This window comes from Erpetoichthys calabaricus, chromosome 2, assembly GCF_900747795.2.
Source record: "Erpetoichthys calabaricus chromosome 2, fErpCal1.3, whole genome shotgun sequence".
Lineage (NCBI taxonomy): Eukaryota > Metazoa > Chordata > Cladistia > Polypteriformes > Polypteridae > Erpetoichthys > Erpetoichthys calabaricus.
The window spans coordinates 308,062,726-308,077,865 of record NC_041395.2 but is presented as its reverse complement, the minus strand read 5'-3'; the positions used below and the strand labels follow the sequence as shown (position 1 = coordinate 308,077,865).

Here is a 15,140-nt window from a genome sequence, read left to right as displayed (position 1 = left end):
CTACTTTCATGAATCACAGCAGCCATGTTTTTTGTATTTTGCATGTATGTAAGCTGTAATTACTCAACATGCATTAGGGGAATAGCTGGAGGCTGTGTCAGCCAATAATAGTAGCTGGCAGCCATACTCTTAAGCTTTTTATTAGGATTTACTTTAGCATATGTTCGTCTTAAAGGAACTAATAAAGTGATAGAGACAGACGGAGTAAAGACATTTTTACTCATTACATTTACTATAAAAGTGACAATAGAAAAAGGCAGATACATTCAAAAACTGTCTGAAACGTTTTACAAATTAGTATTTGCGTTTCTGTTGATTTGACAGTTACGCATTTAGCTTGGTCAGACATTGATCATAATGAAACTTACCCAAAATTCTTAGCTGTGCTACTGCTCCGTGTAATCCGAAGAACATCCAGAGGGGACGGGAATTATCCACACACACTTGCATCCCAGCATTCATGCCATTGTGGCTTAAAAGTAGCTCCCCTTCTTGGTTCACTAAAAAGCCAAGGATGTCCCCACTCTGCAGAGGGGTGGGCACACGACACACTGCCCAAAATTCCTTGCGATCCACAAGTGATTCTGGGTTGTACGGCAAGTCGCTAGGCCGGAGCACGCTAGGATCACAAGAGGTCACCCCATAAGACAGGGATCCAGAGCGGGCTGTACTAGACTTATTGACCTTGATAAAAATTGTCTCTCCAATGCGGAGTGGCCTATTTGTGAACACCAAAGTTCTTTCCTCGCGAGCATGTTCAGACCGAGCTACCGTCTGCTCATCCAGTGTCTTGATGTGTGCGCCACGGAGCTGGTGGAAATGGAGGTCGCTGTCCAGGTGCAAGGGTAACAAGTGTGACTGCTGGGCATTAAGCGAGTTCTGAGGGATGGGGCAGGCTGCAGAGGTCAGCTGAAGGTTCTCCTCTTGGAGATTAAGGTCACAGAGGCTGACTGAGAGGCGAGTATCATCAGTTTCTCTTCTCAGTGATGGTCTTCGGACAGCTGTGAAGGACCGGGGGCGTATGCAGTCTGGCGGCACAATCTCACTGTCTGTGGAAACAAACATAAAGATAGTTGGAGGCATTACAGTTGACTTATATTTGTAGCCAGCATTACAAAAAAAAAATCGATCAGCCATTAACGATTGAAAAAGGACTCAAAGTGTAATGTAAGTCTGTGCATGCAGCCAGCAAAGAAAAAGCATCATACAAAGCAAAATGCACACAAAGTTAACCTTTAGTTATGTGCACACTGTAATTATGAAGTTCACAGGCCAGTCAAGTAACTTACTCAGGGTGGTATATTGAGACAGAGGCAATAATGTTTGTGGCCTGAAGTCCACTGCCTTAGCCGTTAAGTAGCTTAAGCAGAATAACACACCAGGCAGAGTGGCTCAGTGGTTGATTTGTTGGATTCTAAACCACAAGACTGCCAGGTCACTGTCTACGACTAACTCACTGTCACTCTGGCCCATTCACTGACCTATCTCATACTGTAGATATGAAAACCACTGTACTGACACTTGTCATTTGTGTTGGATAAAAGTCATCTAAATAGATGTATTGAAGTAAATTGCTTTTGGTACACATTGTTAATTAGTTCAGATATCATACAAGGCAACAATCAATGTATACAGCAAATGCTACAACAATCAAAACAACGCCAAGTTAACTATTTTGTGTACATAATACCCATTAGTACAGCTTATCAACATCTTTTTTATTCTGTTTTTCTTGGTAAACATCACAGTAACAATATGTTCAGTTGGGATCACCAAGGCAAACTAGCTCATCAATTTCTGCCATCCACTCTTGGGACGTACCCAGACACCTCCATGGCAGCTGGGTCAGGTCATGGGTCTGCCATAGGCCTTCACCCAGTATTTTGTGCCTTATACATCTCATGAGGAAGGCCACTTCAACTGGCTCCTCTTTGTGCAGAGAATCAACGGTTCAACTCTGAGGTCCTCCTTTATTCCCAAGTTCCTCATTCCATCATGGAAAGTAAGCCCAGCAACCCTCCACTTGAACCTTATTCTGGTCACATACAGGTGCTGGTCATAAAATTAGAATATCATGACAAAGTTGATTTATTTCAGTAATTCCATTCAAAAAGTGAAACTTGAATATTAGATTCAATCATTACACACAGACTGATGTATTTCAAATGTTTATTTCTTTTAATGTTGATGATTATAACTGACAACTAATGAAAGTCCCAAATTCAGTATCTCGGAAAATTAGAATATCAATTAAGACCAATGCAAAAAAAGGATTTTTAGAAATGTTGGCCAACTGAAAGGTATGAACATGAAAAGTATGAGCATGTACAGCACTCACTATTTAGTTGGGGCTCCTTTGGCCTGGATTACTGCAGCAATTCAGCGTGGCATGGAGTCGATCAGTCTGTGGCACTGCTCAGGTGTTATGAGAGCCCATGTTGCTCTGATAGTGGCCTTCAGCTCTTCTGAATTGTTGGGTCTGGCGTATTGCATCTTCCTTTTCACAATACCCCATAGATTTTCTATGGGGTTAAGGTCAGGCGAGTTTGCTGCCCAATCAAGAACAGGGATACCACGGTCCTTAAACCAGGTCCTGGTAGTTTTGGCACTGTGTGCAGGTGCCAGGGCCTGTTGGAAAATGAAATCTACATCTCCATAAAGTTCGTCAGCAGCAGGAAGCATGAAGTGCTCTAAAACTTCCTGGTAGACGGCTGCGTTGACCTTGGACCTCAGAGAACACAATGGACCAACACCAGCAGATGACATGGCACCCAAACCATCACTGACTGTGGAAACTTTACACTGGACCTCATGCAACGTGGATTCTGTGCCTCACCTCTCTTCCTCCAGACTCTGGGACCTTGATTTCCAAAGGAAATGCAAAATTTACTTTCATAAGAGAACATAACTTTGGACAGCAGGCGAGATGCTTCTGACGCTGTCTCTTGTTCAAGAGTGGCTTGACACAAGGAATGTGACAGCTGAAACCCATGTCTTACATACGTCTGTGCTGGTGGTTCTTGAAGCACTGACTCCAGCTGCAGTCCACTCTTTGTGAATCTCCCCCACATTTTTGAATGGGTTTTGTTTCATAATCCTCTCCAGGGTGCGGTTATCCCTATTGCTTGTACACTTTTTTCTACCACATCTTGTCCTTCCCTTCGCCTCTCTATTAATGTGCTTGGACACAGAGCTCTGTGAACAGCCAGCCTCTTTAGCAATGACCTTTTGTGTCTTGCCCTCCTTGTGCAAGGTGTCAATGGTCGTCTTTTGGACAACTGTCAAGTCAGCAGTCTTCCCCATGATTGTGTAGCCTACAGAACTAGACTGAGAGACCATTTAAAGGCTTTTGCAGGTGCTTTGAGTTAATTAGCTGATTAGAGTGTGGCACCAGGTGTCTTCAATATTGAACCTTTTCACAATATTCTAATTTTCAGAGATACTGAATTTGGGACTTTCATTAGTTGTCAGTTATAATCATCAACATTAAAAGAAATAAACATTTGAAATACATCAATTTGTGTGTAATGAATGAATCTAATATACAAGTTTCACTTTTTGAATGGAATTACTGAAATAAATCAACTTTGTCATGATATTCTAATTTTATGACCAGCACCTGTATACTCATGAACTCTTTCTATCAGTCATTACCCACAGCCCGTGACCATACATGTTGAGAGGATACAGAGTGACTGAAAATCAACCGTTTCCTCAGTGGACATTCACCACCACAATCCAAAACATTAATTTAATTGCTGCCAAAGCACTGACACATTGACCATTCTCACAATAAGCCCCACCTTCACACTTTCTTATCTAAACCACATTACATTTGGCCACAAAACACTATTGCTCACTGTAGAAAACAATCTGATGAGGTCCAGAAGACACCATCACCTGCAAACAGCAGAGATACAGCAGAGACCAGTTGTGCTCATTGAAGTAATGAATTGAAGATAATGGACTTGGTGGAGTTCAAAGGCCATACCAAATGGTTTCAATATAACACCAATTATGCAAAAACAACATGTACCTCACAAATACACAAACTGAATGGCATGCAGCAGCCACCCCTGAACCTCACACTCTTGTAGCATCTTCCACAATACACAGAGAGGTATAAAGTCATAAGCTGTCTTCTAGGTGTGTTAAGCACATATAGACAGGACTGTTAAATTCTTATAACAAATCAAGCTTCTGTGCAAGAATCAAGAGTTGCTCTGCTGTTCCACAGACAGAGCAGAATCTACATTGCTCTTCCTGAAACTGAGGATCAAATACCAAGCGAAGTCTCTGTTCCAGTACCTTGGCACAGACTTTCCCAGAAGAGCATGATATCTTGCTAAATGGACATAACATTAATTTTTGTTTTCCTTTTTAAGAAAGGGCAAAAAAAAAACCATTCCTGAGGCAATATTCCTGCCCCACCATGCAAGGATATAAAGAACATTTAAGGAGCTCTTTAACCAAATCACCCAACAATATCCAGTACTGGATATTTCTGGTCATATCTCATCCATCCCTGTTGTCTTGTCACTATGGAACTTATTAATCATCAGAGCAACCTCCGCCACAGAAAATGACTCAACCCCAATCAATGCTTTTGCCACTGCTTTATCTGAGGAGGGCCTTTTTAACTGGGTTTACAAGTTCCTCAAACCATCCTTTCCACATGTAAGTAATATCCTTAATTGATGTCAATGTTTGTCTACCCTTTCTGAGAAGAGTCTTTGAATGACTGTATAGTTTGCTGGAACCTCTTTAAGGCTATTCAAAAACTCTCACTTAGGGCTGTCTCCAAAAATCTCACTCATTTGCTTTGGTCAAGCAAATCAAAGGACTCTCCCAGTAAAACAGCAAGACATCCCTCCTTCTACAGCTTAACAGCTTCCTTATTGTTGTTGCCCCTGGGTTGCAGCAACAACAGAAACAAGAAGCCTTTGGTCATGCAGCTGCCTCCACCATTGATGTCTTCAGTGTGAGCTATTTAGGCTCTTTCGTAGCACAAGCACTTTGTGAAAGTGGACATTGACCTTATTCTGAAAAAACGTATCCACTAGTGGTTCCTAGCACAGCTCTCTGCCACTCTCAATCTTTTCAACATGTTTAGCAGACACACCATAGGTCTGAACGAACTCAAAATCAAGTGGTGATTAGTTGACAGCTCTACACCTCTCTTTACCCAACTGTCTAGAACTTAGGCCTCAGATCAGATGACAAGACAAACAAGTCAATCACTGACTTTTATCCCAAGATACTGTGGCACCAGGAACACTTATGAGCAACCATGTGTTCAAAAATGGTGTTCTTTATGAAAAGTCCACATGTAACTGAGAATCCCGTCAACAACACTACTTGGATTCAGATCAGAAGTCTGCTCTTTCTCAACACAGCTATCCAAATATCTCTGTCATTCCTCAATCGAGCACACAATTGCTCCAACAGAACTACAGGTTCTAACCAGGTAATTTGGGACACCCAGCCAGCAGACTCTTTCCAGCCTCTACACTCCAAGGCCTGGCTCCAGAACTGGGTCCAATTATGTTTGTTCAAGGAGAGAGTCTCTACAATTTCATTACAACATTCATGACAGTCGGCTATAGATTGTTCTTGGTGGGTTACATTCATTATTTGCCATAGATAACCCTAACAGGAGCACACATCTCTACACAACATGGCTCAAAGGATCACTGAGGTACATAAGCCCTGACCCTCTCCCCCAATACCCATCCCCCAACTCCCATGCCAAGGTCTCAATCCTAGTAGGGGGATCAGTAAAGTTGTGATGTATAATAAAAATCAGAAATTCTCTATCAATTTAAAGAGTTATAAAGCTTTATGGTCATACTGCTGACTTTTAAAAGAGTAGGAATAAGACAGAAATTAATTGACTGAGGAATATCATAAAAGGATTACTCTTGTCTAAACCAGGAGACACCACTTGTCCCACAAACCCCAATTACTGGAACCTACAACGTCTCATTCTGACACCCTAAGGAGTGGAGCAGTAGAAAAACATGCAAATAAGCTGAGCTAAGTGAGTCATTCTTGGTGTAGAGATGTCACCATTGATGTCCTTCACTGGCTTGTGACGTTCTTGCAACTGAGCTTTTATGGGTTCAACATTGAACTCTCCCATAATCAACACTGTGATGCTGAGGCGGAATATACACAATTACTTCGTAAGCATAATGGAGACTATGAAGGGGGCAACTGTAAAGATTGAATTTATATGAACATTCATCCATCCATTTTCCAACCCGCTATATCCTAACTACAGGGTCATGGGGGTCTGCTGGAGCCAATCCAAGCCAACACAGGGCGCAAGGCAGGAAACAAACCCCGGGCACGGCGCCTGCCCACCACAGGTGCTCAATATTTTAGGTACTATTTAGGTACAAAACTGCTCATCAACGTATATATAATGTCTGCTATGCTGAAAGTGAATAAAGTTAACAAACATTTCTCTGTGAAAAGTGACATATAGGATGCAAGGCAAATTAAATTGCCTCATATATCTATTGCTGTCACACGTAGATTAGCAATACCATGAAAGCTGAGTAGCCAATTTTAAAAAAATACTGTAAATCTGAGAGCTAAAAAATGTCACTAATTTGTGTGCACTTCACTCTGCTCTGCAAAATAAAGATTGATTTATTCATGGTATATGAAGGTGCTTAGTGAACACTGCATGATATACAGTAAAATATACCATATTGTATACATAATAATATTAATTTTTACTTTGACATATCTCAATGTACATGTTTCAGTACAAAAAATAACAATACAGAGGCTAGTTGTCACTGACTGACAGCGTGGCCATTGACTTATAGTCCACAGTGAGCTGCATTTGAAAAGCAGAAATGTGTTGCATGCTTTTTGATGAAGTGTAAATATAGCTCAGGAGGAGTGTAGAGTGTAATAATCCCAGAGTGACATACTGTAGTACTGTATCTTCTTTCCAAGTGCTGGTTTTTAACTTGCCTAAAAATAGAGCAAAACAACTGTACTGGATGGAGTAAATAGCAAGGGGAAGTAAAGATGGTAGGAAAATATATGTAACAGTGCACTCCATGAAAAGTCTTATTATTAAATAATTCATGATAAAAATGATACATTTCTGTTTTCTGATTTTAGAGGATTTAACAAAAAATCTGCCTCCGTTTCTAGCTTCTGTTATGGTCTAAAATTAGCCTAAGTGAAAGTTTTCATGTGAAGAATGAAACCTTAGAGCCCTGCAAATGACGGAAGAGCCAATGCGGGTAATGGGAATATTGATGGATAGATATCATGTGAACATACAGTATAGCCCATTCACTTCAGAGTCACCCCTCCTCGAACCGCCACCTTATCGTGGTGGAGGGGTTTTTGTGTCCCAATGATCCTAGGAGCTCTGTGTTGTCCGGGGCTTTATGCCCCTGGCAGGGCCACCCAAGGCAAACTGGTCCTAGGTGAGGGATGAGACAAAGTGCGGTTCAACACAACCTCCAATGATGAATAAAAAATTTGAACGGCGTTTTCCCTCGCTTGGACGCGGGTCACCGGGGCCCCCCTCTGGAGCCAGGCCTGGAGGTGGGGCTCGATGGCGAGCGCCTGGTGGCCGGGTTTACACCCATGGGGCTCGGCCGGGCACAGCCCGAAGAGGCAACGTGGGTCCCCCTTCCCATGGGCTCACCACCTATGGGAGGGGCCAAGGAGGTCGGGTGCAGTGTGAGTTGGGTGGTGGCCGAAGGCGGAGACCTTGGCGGTCTGATCCTCGGCTACAGAAGCTGGCTCTTGGGACGTGGAATGTCACCTCTCTGAAGGTGAAGGAGCCTGAACTTGTGCGCGAGGTTGAGAGGTTCCAGCTAGATATAGTCGGGCTCACCTCGACGCACAGCTTGGACTCTGGAACCAATCTCCTTGAGAGGGGCTGGACTCTGTACCACTCTGGTGTTGCCCCCGGTGACAGGCACCGAGCAGGTGTGGGCATACTTATTGCCCCCCGACTTGGAGCCTGTACATTGGGGTTTACCCCGGTGGACGAGAGGGTAGCCTCCTTCCGCCTTCGGGTGGGGGGACGGGTCCTAACTGTTGTTTGTGCGTATGCACCGAACAGCAGTTCGGAGTACCCACCCTTTTTGGAGTCCCTGGAGGGGGTGCTAGAGGGCATACCTTCTGGGTACTCCCTCGTACTGCTGGGAGACTTCAATGCTCACGTGGGCAATGACAGTGAGACCTGGTTTGGGAGGAATGGCCCCCCCGATCTGAACCTGAGTGGTGTATTGGACTTCTGTGCTCGTCACGGATTGTCCATAACAAACACCATGTTCAAGCATAGGGGTGTTCATATGTGCACTTGACACCAAGACACCCTAGGCCTCAGTTCAATGATCGACTTTGTGGTCGTGTCGTCGGACTTGCGGCCACATGTCTTGGACACTAGAGTGAAGAGAGGGGCAGAGCTGTCAACTGATCACCACCTGGTGGTGAGTTGGCTTCGATGTTGGGGGAGGATGCCGGTCAGGCCTGGGATGCCCAAACGTGTTGTGAGGGTCTGCTGGGAACATCTGGCAGAGCCCCGTGTCAGAAGTAGCTTCAACTTCCACCTCCGGCAGAACTTCGACCATGTCCCGAGGGAGGTGGGGGACATTGAGTTCGAATGGGCCATGTTCCGTGCCTCTATTGTTGAGGTGGCTGACCGGAGCTGTGGCCGTAAGGTGGTCAGTGCCTGTCGTGGCAGCAATCCCCAAACCCGTTGGTGGACACCGGCAGTGAGGGATGCTGTCAAGCTGAAGAAGGAGTCCTACCGGTCTCTTTTGTCCTGTGGGACTCTGGAGGCAGCTAATAGGTACCGGCAGGCCAAGCGGAATGCGGCTTCGGTGGTTGCTGAGGCAAAAACTCTGGCATGGGAGGAGTTTGCAGAGGCCATGGAGAACGACTTTCGGACGGCTTCGAGGAGATTCTGGTCCACCGTCTGGCGTCTCAAGAGGGGGAAGCAGTGCAGTGTCAACACTGTATATGGTGGGGATGGTGCGCTGCTGACCTCAACTCGGGACGTTGTTGGTCGGTGGGGGGAGTACTTCGAAGACCTCCTCAATCCCACTAACATGCCTTCCAATGAGGAATCAGAGCCTGGGGACTCGGAGCTGGGCTCCCCCATCTCTGGGACTGAGGTCACCGAGGTGGTCAAAAAACTCTTTGGTGACAGGGCCCCGGGGGGGGGATGAGATATGCCCAGAGTTCCTCAAGGCTGTGGATGTTGTAGGGCTGTCTTGGTTGACACGTCTCTGCAACATCACATGGACATCAGGGACAGTGCCTCTGGATTGGCAGACCGGAATGGTAGTCCCCCTCTTTAAGAAGGGGGACCGGAGGGTGTGTTCCAACTACTGAGCCTCCCTGGAAAAGTCTATTCGGGGGTTCTGGAGAGGAGGGTCCATCGGATAGTCAAACCTTGGATTCAGGAGGAACAGTGTGGTTTTCGTCCTGGTCGCGGAACAGTGGACCAGCTCTACACCCTTAGCAGAGTCCTCGAGGGTGCAAGGGAGTTCGCCCAACCAGTCTACATGTGTTTTGTGGACTTGGAAAAGGCGTTTGACCGTGTCCCTCGGGGAATCCTGTGGGGGGTGCTCCAGGAGTATGGGGTACTGGACCTCCTGATAAGGGCTGTTCAGTCCCTGTACAAATGGTGTCAGAGCTTGGTCCGCATTGCCGGCAGTAAGTCGAAACCGTTTCCAGTGAGAGTTGGACTCCACCAGGGCTGCCCTTTGTCACTGATTCTGTTCATAACTTTTATGGATAGAATTTCTAGGCGCAGCCAGGGTGTTGAGGGGGTCCGGTTTGGTGGACTCAGGATTGGGTCACTGCTTTGTGCAGATGATGTTGTCCTGTTTGCTTCATCAGGCCGTGATCTTCAGCTCTCTCTGGATCGGTTCGCAGCTGAGCGTGAAGCGGCTGGGATGGGAATCAGCACCTCCAAATCCGAGACCATGGTCCTCAGCCGGAAAAGGGTGGAGTGCCCGCTCAGGATTGGGAGCGAGATCCTGCCTCAAGTGGAGGAGTTCAAGTATCTCTGGGTCTTGTTCACGAGTGAGGGAAGAATGGAGCGTGAGATCAACAGGTGGATCGGTGCAGCGTCCGCAGTGATGCGGGCTCTGCATCGGTCTGTCGTGGTGAAAAAGGAGCTGAGCTCTCAATTTACCAGTCGATCTATGTTCCTACCCTCACCTATGGTCATGAGCTATGGGTATTGACCGAAAGAATGAGATCGCGAATACAAGCGGCTGAAATGAGTTTCCTCCGCAGGGTGTCTGGGCTCTCCCTTAAAGATAGGGTGAGAAGCTCAGTCATCCGGGAGGGGCTCAGAGTAGAGCCGCTGCTCCTCCGCATCGAGAGGAGTCAGATGAGGTGGCTCGGGCATCTGATCAGGATGCCTCCTGGACGCCTCCCTGGTGAGGTGTTCCGGGCACGTCCAACCGGGAGGAGGCCCCGGGGAAGACCCAGGACACGCTGGAGGGACTATGTCTCCCGGCTGGCCTGGGAACGCCTCGGGATTCTCCCGGAAGAGCTAGAAGAAGTGGCCGGGCAGAGGGAAGTCTGGGCATCTCTGCTCAAGCTGCTGCCCCCGCGACCCGACCTCGGATAAGCGGAAGAGAATGGATGGATGGATGGACTTCAGAGTACTCAATGACTGCTGTTCAGTCTGGGAAAGGTAAAAAAAAATAAGTGTGTGTAAAGATATATATATATTTATATATGTGTGTGTGTGACTGTGTATATGTATTCCCATGCAGTTGCTTCGTCCATGTTATACACCATTTGGGATTGGATTCAAAAAGCAGTGTGAATGTTTATAATGCAAAATCTGTTGTAAGGAAAAATGCAATGCATTTTATTACTACATGTATTACAAAATACATTCCATTTGATGGTGCACTACAGACGTTAACACTGAATACGCTGAGGTCTATATTGACTACTTACATTTCAACCTGCCTTACACAAGTAACACAGCTAGTATATATACATACATATTCACTGAGCAAGTCCTTATCCACTATGTTAATACGGGGTAATGCCTCTATTTTCTCTCAAAACGCCTCCGTTTATCATGGCCTGGATTCCACTAGATGTTGGAAATATTCCTTTGAGATTCTGGTCCATGTTTGCGTTTCTGCATCACACAATTTCTGCAGATTTGTCAGCTGCACATTAATGCTATGAATCTCCTGTTCTACCATATCGCAAATGTGTTCTGTTGGATTTAGATCCAGTGACTGGGAAAGCCAAGGAAGTCATTGACTTGTTATGAAATCAGTTTTTAGATGACTTTTGCTTCTTTAGACATTAGAAGATAGGTAAATTGTTGCCATGAGGGGATTCACATGGTCAGCAACAGTACTCTGATAGGTTGTGGTATTCAAACAATGATTGATTGGTATTAACAGGCCCAAAGTGTGCCAAGAAAACATCCCAACACCATTACACCATCACCAAGTAGTCTGGACTGTTCACACACAGCAGATTAATTACATGGATTCATGCTGCTGGCGCCACAATCTGACCGTACCATCTCTGTGCCTCAGCAGAAATCAAGATTCATCAGACCAAGTTTTGCTAGTCTTCAATTGTCCAGTTTTGGTGCCCACTGCAGTCTCAACTTTCTGTTCTTGGCTGGAACCTGATGTAGTCTTCTGCTGTTGTAGACCATCCACCTCAGGATTCGGTGGTTTGTGCATTCTGAGATGTTTTCCTGTTCACTATGTTTGTACAGAGTGGTTATCTGAGTCACCATTGCTTTTCCATCAGCTCAACCCAGTCTGACCATTCTTTTCTGCCCTCTCACATTAAAAGGCATTTCTGTCAGCAAAACTGCCACTCCCTGGATGTTTTTTCATTTCTTGCACGATTCTGAGTAAATTCTGGCGACTGTTGTGTGTGAAGTTCCCAAGAGAGCAGCAGTTCCAGAAATACTTAAAGCAGTCCATCTGGCATCAACAATCATTGAAATCACTAACATCATGTTTTTTCCCCCGATTCTGGTGTTTGTAAACATTAACCAAAGCTCCTCATCTGTAGTTGCATTGTGTTATACACCAGTAACGGTGCACTGCATGATAATGTGCAGTGAATACACTTGACTCGAGCATTCATAGCTTTCATACTGTTTCTCTGTACGTTTAGCATTCATTTGCTCAGAGGTTGATGCGCTTGCTGCTTCCTGAGCAGCTCTTCTTTTCTCCACCCTAGCGGCCTGCTTCTTCAGCATCTTTTCGTGTTAAAACTGATTACGTCAGTGTTTGTGGTGCAATTACTTAATACATTTTCTTTAATTTTTCAGTTAAGCTGGCACTTAAGTCCTGAATCTGCCTCAAGAATGATTTAAGATATGAAGAGGTAGGGGAAGTGATGGCGAAAGTGGTAGGGATGAGAACGGCACCCATACGCATGCACCACACGGCTGCCCTGCTGTCCGCTTCCAAGAGTTGATTCTGCAATAAAATAAAATAAAAATAATAAGAGGAATAACCTTGGAGGTCAATCATCACCCTGAAAGCGGATAGTAGATGTCACGGAGTATATGTGTACCAAATTTCAGGCCAATAGGTCAAACGGTTTGCGAGCTATGGGCAATTTAAAGTCCTGGACAGACAAACTGACAGCCACAGTAGCATATTATATAAGAAGATAGTGCTGCTACCACATGTCCATCATTTTAAAGAAAGGAGACTCACGATGTGCAGAGAAAAACTACATTTATTTGGGACAGACGCAACAATTTTTCATTATGAAATCTGCCCCCAAACATTTTACAGCACCCTGTTTAAAGCAATTCATACTGACAATATGTAAGCCTGGCTAGGATAAGCCTTTCACGCACAGTAGAAGAGTGCCATCAGTTATGGGGATTGAACCTATATCTTGAAAATATATATACACAGTAAAATTACATACAGTATATACTGTATAAACTGGAATATAGTGGAGTTCAGTCTAATACTTTTTTAGACTCATCCCACTTGCCGTACTTATATATCCTTTGTTTGTGTTCTAAGAGTTCTTTTTATGGCACTTATATGATGTTAAAAGTCAAACTGGTGTGTCCAAGGAATGACTGAACTATCCATGCTTGCAACATTTCGCTTAAACCTTTCCTGCCTTTACAAATAAAATTAGTATTCTGTAGTTTCTGCAACATATGTCTGAGAGGCAATGTGTGTCTGCTTCAGAGTGAGAGATGGGCCATACTCTCCAATTATAATTAATCTTAACAGCTGGAATCAATCAAAATTTCTGTTTTGCACATTGTAGCAGAACTGGGCACCAGACCATCATATTCAACCAGTAGTTCAGTAGAAAGCTTAACAGGTCTTCCTTCATAAGTTAGGTAGAGCAGAAAAGTACTTTTGCGTCATGCTGTAGTGTCCTGCAGAAAGTGACTGAAATCGATACACTAAAACAGTAGTAAAGCACTGGGATCTGACAGAAAAGTAAAAGATATTTTTTCCAAAATGCTAAAGGATGAGATGTACTGGTAGAGTAAAACAGTGAAACCTTTGGTGTCTGAATGCAAGTGTGAATTCAGCAGTATTATTACTGATTCTGTCAGTACACCTTTATCTAAGATCTACAGCGCCATAAATGTCACTTATCTACTAACCGCTAGCTTTACGATCCTCTCTATGCTGGGCAAACAGGAAGAAAGATAAAACTGCACAGTGCTTAGCAGTAACAGGCTAGCAGGCATACATTGTAGGAGAAGCTCATAAAATAAATTCGGACATTTTTGATATTTTATTAGTTATTAAATCTAGAAGATATTCAAGAATGGCTCCAATGAGTGCAGCATATTTTTATAGAGATATATAAAAACAAGATCATCTTATAATTGATCCCAATTAATTTGTTCAGCTTATTATAAAAAAGACTGAGTTTGAAAATAAGTGCTTTAGAAACACCATTCCTTTCGTATTCGTTGAAGAATGCTGACTGGGAAGTGACACCTGAAAATACAACCCGCTTATGGTATACGTGTGAGTTGTTCATGAAACAGAGAAAAGTTGACAAAGCAGTTGCCTGAGATATAATCAAAGGCAAGGTTTGTGCTCAAATTGTGCGTTGCGTCAATGATGAAAACAATGGAAGGCTAAAATGTTTGTAGGAAAAATTGTAAGGGAAACGGGCATCATAAAAATGAAAACAACTGTATAAACTGTGTTAATATGTGATTTTTGGAGTACAATATGGAAGACTGAATCCATGTAAACTATTTCATTATTTTTCATCCCCCCCTTTTGTGCACAAATCCAGAAAGAGCTATGATGATACCAAACGTGAGTGGGATACCACAGCATCGTGGGGCCTGCCTTACTTAGTTATCAACACCCACCCATAACCAATTAGGACTTTCCAATTATCCTGGAATATCAGGTGGATAAACAGAGACAATGAAACTTTACTGACACATTAAATGGGTCAGCAATCCAAATCAGGCCCCTGGTCTGGAAACAGAAGCGCTAACCAAGGAGCCACAGTACCAATTCTAATTGTTGTTTTTTTCAGATACAGCACTGTATAAACAAGTGGCATGTTTTCAACTTAACATGTACAGTATATTATACTCAAATTTCCTTGGGTATATTTCAAATAGAATTAAAAGTGTTTTTCCATCTTTCTTCCTTATACAGCATGTGGTCTGAATTACACACACTATACATCATGCATTAGCAGGTTACCTGTACTCGGCCTCAGTAATCTACACTATGTGACTAGTGCCCTGAATTAGTGAGGCTGCGGCTGTAACCACTGAGCCATCATGCTAATTTAAAAACTATGGAGCTAAAAAAAAAAGTTGTCCGGATGTCTTCCAAAAGTGTAAGCAATATTGCAATTTTGTCAAAATAAAGAAATAATCATTACAAACTGAAAATTACTTGCCAAAGAGGAGGCCCAAAATAGGTACTACCCTCTGGAGTGATTAGTTGTGTGGTATGTGGCTTCTGGCTGTAATGCCTGGCTGTCTGGTACTCCTAGCACAAGAGTTGTCGCAATCTTTACAAGCATTTTGTTCCTAAACAGGGATCAGATTTGCTTTGTTTCAAGCCAAAAACAATCAAATTACAATTGCAGAGGCTCCATGCTTTGTTAAATCT

The 15,140-nt window shown here is 43.9% G+C and overlaps 1 protein-coding gene across 3 annotated transcripts in view; it reads right to left on the bottom strand.

Annotated features, from left to right (window-relative positions):
* neurl1aa (neuralized E3 ubiquitin protein ligase 1Aa) overlaps positions 1-15,140 on the bottom strand; it is a 390,689-nt gene that overhangs the window by 53,392 nt on the left and 322,157 nt on the right. For all 3 annotated transcript variants that reach the window (XM_028795861.2, XM_028795862.2, XM_051922179.1), the window contains exon 4: positions 369-1,049. In XM_028795861.2, the coding sequence (XP_028651694.1) occupies positions 369-1,049 (681 nt within the window). The remainder of the gene's footprint in view (positions 1-368; positions 1,050-15,140) is intronic.